This window comes from Halichoerus grypus, chromosome 9 (genome assembly GCF_964656455.1).
Source record: "Halichoerus grypus chromosome 9, mHalGry1.hap1.1, whole genome shotgun sequence".
Classification (NCBI taxonomy): domain Eukaryota; kingdom Metazoa; phylum Chordata; class Mammalia; order Carnivora; family Phocidae; genus Halichoerus; species Halichoerus grypus.
This window is the reverse complement of record NC_135720.1, coordinates 118,071,733-118,087,255: the sequence shown is the minus strand read 5'-3', so window position 1 is coordinate 118,087,255 and position 15,523 is coordinate 118,071,733. Positions and strand designations below refer to the sequence as shown.

General features: G+C 41.4%; 1 protein-coding gene across 6 annotated transcripts in view; it reads right to left on the bottom strand.

Moving 5' to 3' along the window:
- The window catches only part of DUSP22 (dual specificity phosphatase 22), a 109,803-nt gene that overhangs the window by 41,126 nt on the left and 53,154 nt on the right, over nt 1-15,523 (bottom strand). For all 6 annotated transcript variants that reach the window (XM_036072467.2, XM_078055617.1, XM_078055616.1 and 3 more), the window contains exons 4-5: nt 10,263-10,312; nt 632-706 (exon numbers count right to left, since the gene is read on the bottom strand). In XM_036072467.2, coding sequence (XP_035928360.2) covers nt 632-706; nt 10,263-10,312 — 125 coding nt within the window. The remainder of the gene's footprint in view (nt 1-631; nt 707-10,262; nt 10,313-15,523) is intronic.

The following is a 15,523-nucleotide window of genomic DNA, read 5'->3' as shown; positions in this document are numbered from 1 at the left end:
TTTTTGCAGTGTGTATGTACTTATGTATATGTATTCAGATCCATATGAAGTGTAGCTGAATGCAGGTGGAGAGCTGTATATAAACTGTTTAATTCTAAGATCCTATTCAGATCTTTTCAAAGCAAAGTACTAAGCTAAACACACATAAAAGCCCCCATCTGTAAATGGAGAAGAAATGGTCATTCTGGTGTTACACTAATGCAGTGTTAAACACCACATATGTGATCAAAACTCTCCAGAAAGAAACAGTGTTTTGAAAGGGCGCTGAGGTTTCAGGGATGAGCCCACAAAATCTGTACCCTCCACAGGAGGCTATTCCAAGGGAATAACAGACATGGGCTAGAAAAGAGGCTCCTGTGGTTCCACAGCCTTGACAGTCCCTACAGAAATCCTAACTGTGAAAATGAAAATCCTAAGTGAAAATGAAAAAAAAAAAAATCATAGGGTTCTCTTTCATCAAAAACAAACGATGACTAACAAATGGCAGGGGTCAGATGGGGTATGTATTCAAGATTCAGAGGGCAGACAGAACCATCAGGAGTTGAAATAATTAATCACACACAGAAAAACCCTTGAGAGAAATCAGGCTGAGTAGAAATACTAAGCTATGATTTGGCAGAGGCATACATACCAGTGTACAAGACAGCCCTCACCCCTGAGTCGGCACTCGTGAATGAATTTAATACTTTCTTTGAAATGTCTTGTCCTGTCGGGGGAGAAAAAAGAGAGAAGTGACATCTCTCTACTTTACTCAACACATGATGAAAAGAAAAATCCGCCTGAGGTTTCTTGAAAAGGTCTCAGAGTCCCACAGCTTCAAGACCGTGGTCACACTGTCTGGGGCTGGAGCTGGCTCAGCTTTAGAATCTGTCACACACAATGCTGAGGCCTGGGGAGGGCTGCCCATCTTCTGGGATTTTCAGAATTTCTCTGCAAGGAATCCCTGAAACACAGCGTTGCCACTGACTGGTATGTGTGTGGGGGTTGGTTTCTGCCTAGCCCAGCGGTCGGCTGGGGCCCCTGAATGTTCAGGAGCATACTAGTGACCCCACACTGATGATCCACACACCATCTACGCACATTCAGAGCCATTCAGGTGAAGAAGGTGCCCATATCATGCAGGCTCCCTAGTGCTAAGAGGTAATTTACTTTTGATGATCTGAAAAACCTAGTAATACTCTCCCATATTGGTCTCCCTTGACTTTGGTACATCCTGTCGGCATGTCATCAGAGGGCTGTGGGGAAAGGGAAAATACAGCTTCAATCCCTGCTCAGCCACTTACTGGCTGTGTGACTTTGGGAGAGTCACTTAGTTTCCCTTAACTTCATTTATAAAGTGGAAATAATGTCTTACAGGGTGGAATGAGGTGATATATGCCAATATGCTTTGCAAACTCTAAAGTCCTTTATGACAATGAAACCAGGATCCTTACTTCTTCTGACCCTTAGCCTTCTTAACACCCTTTCTCCTGCACGTATGTACCAGCATCATTTAGAGCATGTTCTGGACTGGCTGGTGGGTTAACTATAAATACTCCAAGACGACCTACAGAGTACATGCTTTTTGAGGTCTTTTACCTTTGATTGACTTACAGAGCAGCAAAACACCTAAAGTTGCCCATGGAATAAATTCATCCTCTTTTAAACACCAACTGAGTACTATTTACCGGAACTCTGCAAAGCTGCAGGAGATTCAGGGAAGAATGAGATGTAGTTTCCAACCACACAAGCTAGGTCTATCGTTTCAGAAGGATGACAGGATAAATGAATGTAACAATGAGAAATTCAGGTATGGCATAACAAACTCAGCCAGGTATTAAATACAGAAGAAACTTAGCAACCTAAGTGTAGGTGCCCAGCTAGATCAAGATGGAGAGACAATACAGGAAACTATACATGTGCATGCATACACGTACATATTCCACGACCAACCATAAGGCATGATGAAAAGTCCTAGGGATCGAACCCAAGGACTCCAGACTCTTACTAAAATCTTTAAGTACCAGAACATTGCAAGACATGCTTTTGCTAACTTTCCCAGGCACAAATGCTCCCAGACATAAACTTATAAAATGACTCTGGGCATTGCAACTATACTCACAAACACTGGCTTGGTATAAAGCAGGCAAGATAAGATTCCTGCTGTAATTCCTGAAATCTGAAGTGTCAGTACTGAAAAGAGATCTCAGAAAGGATTGTAGGGCAGAAGCCTGTGGAAGCCAGGCAGTGAAGCCGAGTGCACAGAGGGGCGAAGGGATGGGGGGCACTGTGATGTGACTGGCAGAAGCCTGGCCCACCGGAGGCAGGAGAGAAGGCTCGGTGCTGTTGGAGCTTCCTGTCTCTGAAGCAAAAACAGTCTGCAGTGAAGTCTTCTGATTTTGAAGTATTGAAACTGTGGCAGACATCTTGAGTTGCGCTGATTTTGTTTGGGGCAGCAAAGTTTGTCAGAACAGTCCCCCTTCCCTCTGATTCCAGCTATGGAGAAGTAAAGAAAAGGTTGTGGGGTGGGGACTTCTGGAAAAGTTTTCCCTTCCTAATGAAAGGAAAGTCATCTATCTCTGCGCCAGGTTTCCTGCTAGCGTCATGCTTACAGCTGCATCAGCTGCCCTGTAACCACAGGTGATAAAGCCCCTCGGGTGGAGAGGCAGCAGGATGCAAAGGGAGACCTCAGGGGACTGATGCCCAGGCCTGGGAGCACCCACCACCAGGTTTCTTAGTCAAGGCTTTAAGTAAATTTCTCTGTAACTTAAAACATTATCAATCAGATACTCTGCTACTTTAGTCAAATATAATCCACCTGATAACAGCAACCAATTCAACAGTTTTAAAAACACTGAGCTAAGTGGCACCTGAGTGGCCCAGTTGGTTAAGCCTCCGACACTTGATCTCAGCTCAGGTCTTGATCTCAGGGTCGTGAGTTTAATCCCCACATTGGGCTCTACACCCCAGTGTGGAGCCTACTAAAAAAAATAATAATAATAAAATAAAAAACAAAAGAAAGCAAAAACATTGGGCCAACTCATCTGGCCTAGGAGTGGTTACAGGCTGCCTGTCTGCCATCTGCTTCGTGGGGCAACCTATCCTCCTGTGTTGGCCGCTGCACATGGCAGACATGCCAGAGGGGAGGGTGGGTCTGACTGTAGATCCCAGGACCAGGACAGGCGGCCCAGAACTCAGAGCTCATCCCTGACTGCAGTCTAGCAGTGGCTAGAGGGTACACATGTTTGTCCACGAGGTCAGCCACGCCGGGGCATCCAAAGGTTTGGAGAGTCCTCTCCACGCCTGCAGCCCATGCTCACGCCTGTCCTTTATGGTCTCTTTCTAGTCGAGCAGAGCTGCATCTGTGACAAGACGGGCAGGGAAAAGCACAGCAACCAGAAAAGGAAAAACAAATCTAAAAATGAGTGACAATTGCCTGAGTAGTGAACAAACCACAGACTGCCCCAGAACACATTGCAAAGGCCCGAGTGACATGAGAGTTAACAGTGCCCCTCTGAGTGGGCAGGACTTAATGTTTTAGGGGAACACGGTCAGTGCTGTGGAGCTCACCAGGATTTTGCAAAATGACAACAAATGAATGCCTTTGCTGAAACCTGCGAGTGGGAACAACTTCGATCTGGCTTTTATACCTGCCTGCATGCACCAAACCACATGCACAATGAAACCTGGGGCTCAAATACTGTCCGGTGTATCCGGGTTCAAAAGTCAGTCCCGCCTCTCCTCAGAATAAGAGAGTGGGGTGGGAGTGGGGTCGGCAGGGCAACATGCAGACCTGCCAGAGCCCAGAGAGAGTGTGGGAAAGAGCTGAGGGGCCAAGGAAGCCATGAGGAGGTGCCCCCACTTTGCTCCCGGCCAGCCCTTTCCTCTTTCAGCTCTAACTGTGCCAACCTTAAGTCTAGGACAAACCCACAGATGGCTCCTGTCCACCACCATGTTGGGGCAAGGGCTGTGGAACCCCAGGGCAGGCATCTGTGTGGGGACAGCTCACAGCCCAGCCCAGGAGTGTAAATGATGCCACTGAAGGGATGGCTCAAAGCCCCACCACAAAACCTGACTCATAAACACAGTTGGGCACAAGGCCACACCAAGCAGACGTTCCTAGAAATGCTTTTTCCAAGTAAAGCCAGGAGGCAGGCGCATTTACTACTGCTTTGGTGTGTTGCAGGGAGTGGGGGTTATTTCCAGGGAAGCTGATGACATAAACTCTAGCGCTGGTCATTAAACTCCCTCCTCCACAGCAGGAAATACCCGAGACTCTGGCTCCTGTTGCCCAATTCTCTGATGTGAAGCAGAAGCGCGCATCTTAAGCACCATCCCACCACAGGCTGTTTCAATGAACACAGGTTCCCTATTCTTGCTCTTCGTTTTGTACCTTTGCTTCCATACAAAGACATGCGAGTCAGTTCTGTTGGAGGAAAGCCAGAGGGGCTCATCCACCTACGTGTGTCACAGACTTACCTCATAGTGCTTGCTGCTGCCAGCAATCTGAAGAGAACACCTTGGGGAGGGCAGAGGGGCGCTTCAGAGGAGACCCATCAAACAGCCCTGCAGCTGCCACTGTCCCCCTTCCTCAGTCTGAGCTGGCTGTCCTCCTTGAAGAGGCTCCTCCCCTCTCTGGCCGGAAGCCAAGAGACAGGACCAGCAAAGTTTCCCTGACCTTCGGAGAGTGCACAGAAAGGATGGTGGATGGGATCTAGCAAAACTACATCACATGATGCTCATTTTTTGAGGCTGAGCAACTAGTTCTTATTCCAAGACTGCAAGATTTGGAGGCTGTGATCCGCACTGCGGGATCAGAGGCAGCCCTCTCCTGCTGAGGACTCTGCTTATCTGAGCAGTAGCCCAAGGGATCTGGCCACGTACCTTGAGTGGTAGCTGGGCTTACTCCGAAGTCAGCAGTATCAGACCAGGCTGTACTGACAGGAGACCCAGGACGCTTCTCCTTCCCACACACATGTATATGTGTGTACATATGTGTATATGTGTGCACATGTGTGCATGCATGTTGTATATGAAAGCAAAGGAGGAGAAAAAACAGGAAAGGCAAGCACTCTTAGAGTTTTCCTCCTAAAAAAGGAATGCTTAAAGAAAAAAAGCAAAAAGGCAAAAAGCAAGTGGGTGGAATGTTCTATCTGGGCTCAGATCAGAAAGCTGTTTCTCCTGGGGCAGAATCGGCAGAGGCTCCCAGGCTGTGTGTGGGCCCCCTCAGCTGGAACACTGTGAAGCTCGCTCTCGCCTCACCCAGAAGCAAGCAGGAAGGAACATTCTCCAGCAGGACAGACACTGGCTGAGCTGCTCTTTCAGCACCAGACATTGAACACATACAACTACTCATACTTATATCAAGGATTTCCCACATTTTGTATTTCCTGCACTTAAACATTTTTTTTAATGGGGGGGAATTAAAACACACATGTGGTGTGTATCGTGCTTTTCATTTTGCCACATAAGGTCATTTTAAAAACAAAACCAAACCTTTTTACCACCTACTATAACATCATTTCACAAAGAACAGTTGAGAGGAGGACACAGTTTAAGACTAAAAAATAGTTAAGTTCAATAAGTGAAGTCTTATGAAAAACTCAATATACCTTTTCTGAGTATTTCTCATTTCTATGGCCTGCAAAGTCCTCAGGAGTCATGTGTGAGCATGTGTGTGTGTGCACATGAATGCTCAAGTAAATGTGCATCTGTCTGGAAATAGGACCACAGCACTCCAAGGGCCCACATCATTTTGGTCTTGCAAAACTGCTTTTTAATAATTAAAGAAAATTGTAAGTGAGAGAAAGAGAGAGCTGGATGTACAGAAGACATCAGCTAAACTAAAGAAAACATACACAAAAAGATAAGGAGGTAGAATAAGGCAAGGAAATTTTACTGATACTTTAAATATAAGCTCACTGTATTGCTAATACCTCTTCTCCCCACAAAAACCTCAAGAAATTCAGAGACCTGCTCGATACTCAAACCACTGAACGTCACAAAGGCTCTCTTATAATGATGCAATGCTACCAACTCTACAGCACAGATCAAACTCTCCTGGACTTGACAGAAGAAGATAAAAAAAAAAGAAAGTAATTATTCCCTTAACAATGTCTAAATACAAAATACCAATTTAATAAATATTAAAATAAGAATGAATAAATGAGCTACTATACATCCAGTAATTCACTCTCAAAATACATTAATACTCCTTACTTGGATAGACAGCAAATATAATCTTATTTTTTGGAAATGCTTAGAGTTCATAAGAAACACTTTCACTTATCTAACCCAATACTACAAAAATTGTGTGAGATAGGTATTTTACAGATGAGAGAAATAAGGTTAAAATGACTTGCATCGAAAGTACAGAGAGAAAGCAAAAGCAAGTATTTCCAAAAGCCTGAATTCACTAGCCCGCTCCATTTCGGCCAGAGAACATGTAGCATGTGCATTTGATATAAACTCTAGGATGCCTCTAATTGTGACAATTCATGCAAAACACACCAGCCTGGGTCTGTGGGGTTATTATGACCATGAGAACTTGAACTTTCACATTTCCTGACTTTGAAAGGCAAGGTGGTTAGAGGAACTGAGGTAAAATTTTAATGTGCTAATGTTATCTCAACCAGGTTTCTGCATTTTAAGTTCCTGGAAGATCAGAGGGGGAGTTTGTGAGGATTAAAGCCAAGACAGAAAATTGACCTTTCTGGGCAGTTTACAGCCACTGAATGCCAAGTGAAAGCAGTTAGTTTCAAAAGGTCACAAACCTCTTACTAAGCAAAATTGGCAAGAAGAATTCCTGTTGGTATAAGGATTTGTGGGGAGAGATTTAGGATATAAAACTTAAACTATATCCAAAGTTGGAAATAATTTTAAAAGTCTGTAAGTTTACAACAGGGATACAGTTTTCTAGAATTTATTTTGTCATTAAATATAAGATTTCTCAGGCATCAGTAATTAAAAGTGGCTAGACTAAAGAACTACTAGTTCTACTTGTCTGAGTTACCCAGGGCATATTTTCCAGTGACAGACATGATTTCTCTTGCTTTTGTTAACCAGAGCATTAAGAGTATTTGTCTCCTGACCATCTACATTGGTTGATGGTACAGAAAGTGAAGGTTCACTGTCAACCTATATGTTCCTAATATTTGCTGAGTAATAACCACAGGCTACCTGAAGTGAGATGGATCATATAAACAGAATCAAGTGTTCCACTTGCCAATGGTTAATAGTCTATATCATGAAAGCATGCTCACTGTTAAAAGGCATGTTATGCTTCCAATAAAACATTTGTAACAGGTAAAGAGAAACTCAAGCTATTTCATAGACTGTCTCTTAACATACAAAGTATACTCATATTCCAAACTTAACTCCACAATTTCCATGTAACTTCAGTAGAGCAAGAAATATTTACAAAATCATGGACATTGATGTGCCCAAATCCTTACTTATGCGTAAGACTTACTATTACTAATGGATGAAAACTAAAAGTTTCCCCGAAGAATCACATGAGTGCCTGTGAACTTAACTCCCAAAGGGAGAGTGACAGCTTTCCTGCCTTTCGATGAGTTATGGTCTTGACTTTATTTTCCAACTGAAACAGAGGTTGTGCTGCTGTAGGACTTCACTCAAAATAGGAGCAGTGGTGCGTTCTCCTCAGGTTCTCTCTGTCATTAGCCTCACACTTGGGTGCTGTAATAACCACCTATTGGAATCCTACCCTACACTTTTACCAAGATGTGAGGAAAGGGCTAAAAAGGCAAATCACGCATCTTAACAAGACCTCTGCACATATTTGAGATGGGAGAGAACAAATTCAAATCTTACAGGCTAGTCCTCTGGACCCAAGGTGCCTATGTTTGGGCTGGTTTTGCCAGAAGATCTGAACTGACCCATGAGACACTGCAACTCAGAGAAACATTTTCTGTCACTGGCCTTTCCATGTAAGGAAATCTTCCAAATCTTCCACTGAAGTGGCCTCCTGAGCACCAAAACTTGTTATTTCAACTATCTTCTTTTGTAACTCTCAAGATAAATTAACACACCTTGAAGAGGGTAAAAGTATACTCTTGTTTTCAAAAGTGCTTAGAGTTCATAGAGAACACTTTCATATATGTGATCTTATCTTCAAAAATCCTGAAGGCAGGCGTTTTTCACATGAGGGAACTGAAGCTCAGATGGGTTTAAATGACTTGCCCAAGGTAGATGTAACTAGTTTTAAAGTTAAGATATCTAACATCAAGGTCTACTGCTTATTTGTTCACGTAGTGCAGGGCTGCTCAATGCTCAATCTTCATTTGGTAAGCCCGTCATTGTCCTGGACATCAAACACAGTGCTTGGCTCCTAGCAAAGCTGAAAAGTCCTGGGGGCAATCCAGTGCCTTCTCTGACAACAAATGCCCAGGATGTGTGACAATCTGATTCCTCCGAAGAGTCACTGCCAATCAGGTATTGACAAGTTCAAAAGTATGTTAGAATCTCAGTTTGAGATAAGAGCAAAGCAACCACTCTAAAAATAGCCACCAAAACATGGGCAGAAGATTGCTGTGGCCTCCAGAGAAAGGCAGTGGCTCACTTCCTTCCGTACACACCATGCCTTCCAACCACTTCTGTTTCTTGACACGACTAGTAACCAAGGAAGTTCTCTGCTGCTGCTTCTCCTCCTAGACCCACGCTACTACTGTTTTCCTAGTGATCCTAGTAAAATCTTTCCTCCACCATCTTCAATCTTAAAGATTGACTTTTTCTGTGAAATACAGAGAGTTAGTGTGAAAACAGGCCTTGCATAGAACGTATCTGTCCCTGCTTCCAACCTACCCTTCCTGGTCTAACTCTATACCACCTGTCCCCTGTCCTACACAACCCCCACAATCTTCCCCACATCAATCCATCTGACTCTAGCCCCATTTTTTTTCAAATAGGTAGATCTCTCAAAATCATTGCATAATCTGTGATTTCACTGCTCTCCAGCAATGAAAAATCAAGATTGGCTGATGTTCCAGTATTCCATGGGACTGGGATAGTAAACTTAAGATTATGTGGTATATAATTCCAATATGTAGGATTTGTAGGCAACAGAGCTTAAGAATCATGAAGGATGAATCCTGATAGGTCTACAGACTCCGAAATTTACAAACACCACCATAGCTTACAACTTTCCTAATAAAATGCAGTAACATAATTCTAGCAGGGTTGTTAAGTCTGACATGCAATGTAAGCACAAGGCCAGCCTGAGAAGCAGAGGCTGGCGTCTACTGGATGCACCGAATGGCTCAGTACTTTATTTCTGCTCCAGCCTCTCAGCCTGCAAGGTTCAAATCCACGCTTCAGTAAAACTGTACTCCATTTCGTGGTCTTTCTAGGTCACTTCTGGACACCAAACAGTGTGAATGTTAAAGCCGCGACTGCTGTGGGTCTCCAAAGCCCTGTCCCCCATTCTGCCAAAGCCTAACCCTAACCTAACTCCATACAATTGCTGTGTTCTGGAAATGCTAACAATTATGAATTTCTCTTTATAAGGATATCAATGATGTATTCAGCTGTGAGGAAACAGAGAACTGAACTTTCCTAAGCCAGAAAGACCTATTCATTCAACTCAAACAGGTTTTAGAAGTATGCTGTCCTGTTTCGTGGCCACTAGCCACGTGCAGCTGCTGAGCACTTAAAAGGAAACTGGTCCAAACTGAGATGTGCTGTAAGTACAAAAAAGCAACCAGATTTTGTAGTATGAAAAAAAAGATGTAAAAAAAAAAATCTCAATTTTGTTTTATATTGGGCAAGTTTCATTATATTTATATGTTGAAATGACAGTATTTTGCATATACTGGGTTAAATAAAGCATTATTAAAATTATTGTCACCTGTTCCTTTTTTACTCTTTTTAATTTGGCTCCTAGAAAATTTAAAATTACCCTCATGGCTTACATTTGTGGTTCATATTCTATTTCTACTGGACAGTGCTATCTTAGACAAAACCCATTAGCTTCTTTAAATCTTTGCTTCCAGAGAGAGGATAAACATGCTAAAAGTTTGGTTTGAGGCATCCTTTTTAAAAATGAGGCTCTTCTTGTAGACATCCCATCAGTCAGTGTTGTATAGTTGAAGGACTGGCAAACAAACAGCATGCCTCCAGCTATAGTTCTGCCTAACTTGGCCGCACAGACCTCTGTGCTTGGCATCCCATGGCTCTGATGACTTCACGGCCCTTTAGTTACTTGACTTTACTGTCCTTTGTACATTTTTAATATCTCCAAAAAATATAGGAAAAAAACAACTTACAGGTTCTGAGATGGTGAATCCGCTGCTGGAATGCACAGGTATTTAACCCCCTGTAGAATAATAAAAATAAAATAAAATAAAATAAAATAAAATAAAATAAAAAGATGATACTTAGTGGAGAAAACTACTTAAAGGAACTATTTACTCAGGTCAAAAAATAAAAAGTAAAAAGGAGAAGTTTTTCATTCATCTTTTGTTGCCAAGGAACCAGGGAAAAACTCTTTAATTAAGGTTCCTGGTTATTTCCATGACCACACATACAAATATTCATGCTCTGGCTCGCAAACAGCTTGTAGGTTTAGATAGGTTTATCAAAAAAGTGAAATAATTGAGTGCTTCCCAGTAAGTGTCAACAAGTTTCCAAAACTATCATTTCCGATGCTTGTTTACACATTCAACATTTTTAAAAATCTATTTCACTTAAGATCCTGAGTGGCCAAAAAGGAAGCACTGTTAGTAAAAACCTTAACATGATGACTAAAAATTACAACATTATATTACAGAGTTTTCTATATCAAATTTTAGTAATTGAAAAATTACAATTTCCCTGATGCATTAATAGGAACTTTACACATTCAAAATATTTTGATTTATTTTGCTTGCTTTTCAAAAGAGTAAAAGTTTGTGGACCAAACTGTTACATTTTTTAAAAAGAATGGCCCAATTTGAAAAAAAAAAAAGTTCATATAGGTCTCCATAAAAATCTATAAAAAAATGTCTGTGTAAATTCATGCTATAAAAACTCAGGCTAAATTTAAATTTTATTAAAAATCTGGTTGTTTTTGGACACCTGGGTGGCTCAGTCAGTTAAGTGTCTGACTTCTCAGGTCATGGTCTCAGGGTCCTCAGATTGAGCCCTGCCTTGGGCTCCCTGCTCAGCAGGGAGTCTACTTGTCTCTCTGCCCCTCCCCCTGCTTGTGCTCTATCTCTCGCAAATAAATACATTAATTAATTAGTTAATTAATTAAATCTTTAAAAAAAACTGGTTGTTTCTTCTTCAGAGGGATTTAAAGTATAGTTCCAAAGGTCTTCAATGTCATGTAAAAATAGAAAATCTAGAAATCTCAGCAACCTTTGCAAAAGAATATGGTTCTGTGAGGACTTAGATGAACCATTTTTAAACCCTTCCTCCTTTGATAGCCTAATTGCATAGGATCTTGCCTGCCACCGTGTCATGGATAATAAAGTAGGCGAAGAAACACATCAAACACTGAAAAAATAACCACCTAAGAGGGTAAATATAGGAGAAATATATAGAAATATATAGACTACCACAAGTCCCTCAGCAAATAGTCATAAAATGTCTGCTAGAATTATTTGAATTTTTTGCAGTTGATCATTAAAATTTTATTGTTAATTCATATCATGAGGCTTTTCTATGTTGTATTTACTAATGTACTCTTGTAAGTAACATCTAAATTTGTGGCTGCCCCAAACCCTCCTAGACCTCCACATTTTGATACTTCCCGACATTGTGAATTCTACTTTTCCAATACAGAATCCATGTAACCTATATTTTTCAACCTCCTTTGCTATTAGGGTGTAGACTCAGGACCTGGTTTCATCATGTGACACACCTACTTGAGGTGGATTTGGAAACAGGACACGGGACGAGTCAGATGGGTAAAGAGCACCTGCTTGGCAGGTGCAGGTGGCAGTAGAAGCAGGTGGTTCTGGGGGCAGACGTGGCAGCAGATCTCACCAGTTGTGTGATGTGGTCTAAGTATTGTTCCTTTAACTTCAGCTGAAAGCCTGTTTCTCCAGCTCTTCTGAGGAGACCATAGGCTCTCAGCTATCTTTTAACAAGCACCTTCCTGCTTAAACCAGTTTAGAGTGCAATCAGCTGTCTGTCACTAAGACCCAAGAGATAAAATTCCCCTCCCTGCCTCCTAGTATTATGAGAGGTCAGAAAAAAAAAAAAATCCTGCTTAATTCATATACACATACATTTTTTTTTTCCAGCTCTCAGTCAATCATTACATCTTCCAACAAAGGCTCTTGAAGAAGATGAGTTTTACCACTGCTTCTCCATGTGAGAATACTTCACATGAGACCAAACAGGCTTGAACATGTTGAGGGTAAAGTTTAGGGATGGGCCAGAAGATGTTTCTCCCTCATTTAACCTTCACTTTGTCATCCCTAATTGCCTCCTGTCTCTGTCCTCATTTCTTCCTGGACAGTGGGCACTGTGCTCTGCTGGAAATATCAAGGCAGTTGTCTGAAATTCTAAAGCACCTCCAAACCCAGAGAGGTATTAAAGCAGTGATTTAAAAGGAAGGAAAATGGAAAAGGAAATGATACTGTAAAAATAAGTAATTTCACTACTTCCCTCCATCAAGGCCAAGCAGGCTTATGGGCATAGATACACATACTGATCATTTCATAAATCCATCATTGGAATGATTCATTTACTTTTTTCTTTTACTCTTAAGTGAGAGTTTGCCATGGATCAGGCTCAGAAGCTTATGAAATTCTTTCCTCCCACACACTTCCTCCAACCTCTTTCAGACCAACCCTTCCAGAAGGATGGGGAGGATTCTAAGGTTTCCACCTTCCCTTCCACTGTGACTGACAGCCTGGACAACTTCAATCAATCAAGGATGCTGAGGTGGATCCCCTCTAACATAGGATAAAAATGCTTGCCAGTCACACATGCTGACTGACAGCCATTTAATCCTCACAGGATCTAAAATCAGCCTAGCCCATATGATGGGAGGAAAGAAAAAAAAAAAATGAAGGAAAGGAAGAAAATGAACAGAAGGGGAGGCTAAATACCTCCTAGCTTATTAAGAGCATTCACCATAAATGCCAATGGCAGTGTGATTGGAAAGCACTTCACTTCCTTCAGGTGTTCCCTGAGTGGGGTCCCATTCCCCCTTTTGGTGCCTGATGAGAAAAAGAAAAGGCTGCTGGCCCCATAAGGCAGGAGCAAGATGCAGGAACACGGCAAAGGGTATCCCTCCCTCCATGCCCACAGATGATGAGGAGGCCACTTTCAGCCATGCTGGGCCCCTCACCCTCACTAGCTGGGATGGGCATGTGGCAGCTACAGCTTCCCATCTGTGAAGCTTCTAAGGAGGAACAAAGTAGCTCTCAGCCACAAGTTTGGGGATCCCCTACTGTTAAGGAAGGACAGAGAAAATATAAAACATAAGATCATGTTCTCTCAAAAGTAGAACAACAACAATAACCTTCCTTGGCACATAGTAAACACTAAATATCTGTTGAACAAGGTGAAAACCAATTAACATGAAGATCACGACGATCACACTACAGGAATAGTACAAGGGAAGAAAAATATCATAAAGTGCCCATGCCTGGGGACCATAAAAATAAGAGAGCTGAACTTTTAGCCATGACATAGGAAGGGCACACTGCATGCACATGCTCCAGACACAGTCTCCTGACTGTCCACACCAATGCGACTGGGTTAAGAATCAGCTCACCGTGATCTACAATAAGAAGGGAACAAACTATGCAAATACAGTAAAGAAAGGAGTCAAAACTGTCAAAAAGGTTCAGCTGCTCACCGCCCAAGAATATCTATTTATCTTGGCTTAGTCATTAACAAAGCACGAAAAGTATCTCTCTTGGAGGCCACAGACTGCAGAACATAAAGTACCTGAAAAAAGTCTTCAGATGCCTGCACATGTGTACAATTCATGGCAGTTAATTACTAATTCAGAAAGCAGCAAGAGCGCTGACAGTATTAAGGACCTCAGTGCTACAAGCTGGAGAGACTTAAAATTATCCTAGTATTAATGGATTCCCCCCCCCAAAAAAACCATTCTTTAATATTGAGGTTTGTAGAGACAGAGGTACGGGGCAGGACAGATGTGTTAAGCTAAATTATGGAAAGCATGGCAAAGGAAGTAAAAAAGTAACAAATATCTTATTCTAGAACAAAATTCTAGAACAATCTGAAAAATTCATAAGTAATAAGAAATAACAGAGGGGAGGTGGGTGTGGGGGTGGGTGAAATAGGTGAAGGGGATTAAAAGTACATTTATCATGATGAGCACTGAGTAATGTACAGAATCCCTGAATCACTATATTGTACACCAAAACTAATATAACACTATATGTTAACTATATTGGAATTAAAAAAAAATAACAGCAACGTTTCTATTCCTATAGCATTTGCTATATGATATTTACTCCTACATACTACCTCTAAAACTAAAAAAAAAAAAAACCCATAAAACTAAAATTATCTTTGAAATAAAATTATTAAATAGATAAAAATTTAATACTTTCCATGATGTTCCAAAACAGTGATTGGTGGTAAGCCAATTAATATTAAACTTCTGTGGGGCTAATAAGTGTCAAGTTGCAGATTTTCAATTTAGGCAGCTGGCCCAAGAATACAAAAACCAGTTTAGTTAAGGGAAAGGGGCTCAGTCTATGCTTTAAGACTGTCTTGATTTCTAGGAGGGACAAAGAAAGAGCAGGAAATTTCTTTTGACTACATGGCATTTTGAATGGCCTAATACATCCTGAGAATGCTATTAATACTGATAAGGTGGGGACCAGATGGAGGAAAAAGGCAAAGAATTAAGAAAAAGCCTCATATTTACACTGACTACATATACACTGAATATTCATAATAACAAGCAACACATCAATTAGTATTACATAGTGTGGAAAAACATTGGGAAAGTACAGGAAAGAAGTCAGACTTCAATGGGATCATCCCAAGAAAGTTTTTGGGGTGAAGTTTTTGTGTTAGGTTTTGAAAGAGACAACAGACATCAATTGAGAAGAAAGTTTAGAAAGTATTCCAGAGATTCTTCTTGAACAAAGTTTAAGGCTTTCTAAGTCCATATTCTCAAAAGTTCTAATATTTTTCTGTTTTCTGTTTCAACAAGCACAGTAACCACCAAAAGTAAGGTTTTTGCCTTTCTTTGGGGCTGAAACTAAAGATTACACTTAAAACGATACATAGGCAAGTACTTGAAAAGCAGGGGCAAGATTCTGATTTCAGGACTAGTAAAGAGATCAAACTCTCGCTTGTTTCAAGTACAATTTCTAAAATTCACTGTTCTTTTCTTCCTGAAACATAAGTAAGAGGCTTCTGAAGAACCTAGGTGACATCCTACTTTTCTAAAGAAAAGAAAGATCAAGCCCTTCAGAATCTGTTTTCTCTCTCTCAGGAAAGCTAATAAAACCAGTTATAGAATGTAACTATTTCCTACAAGGACTTATTCACAACCTAAGAGGAGACATTAAGTAGGAGATGGAGTTCACTAAGAGGCCAGAAT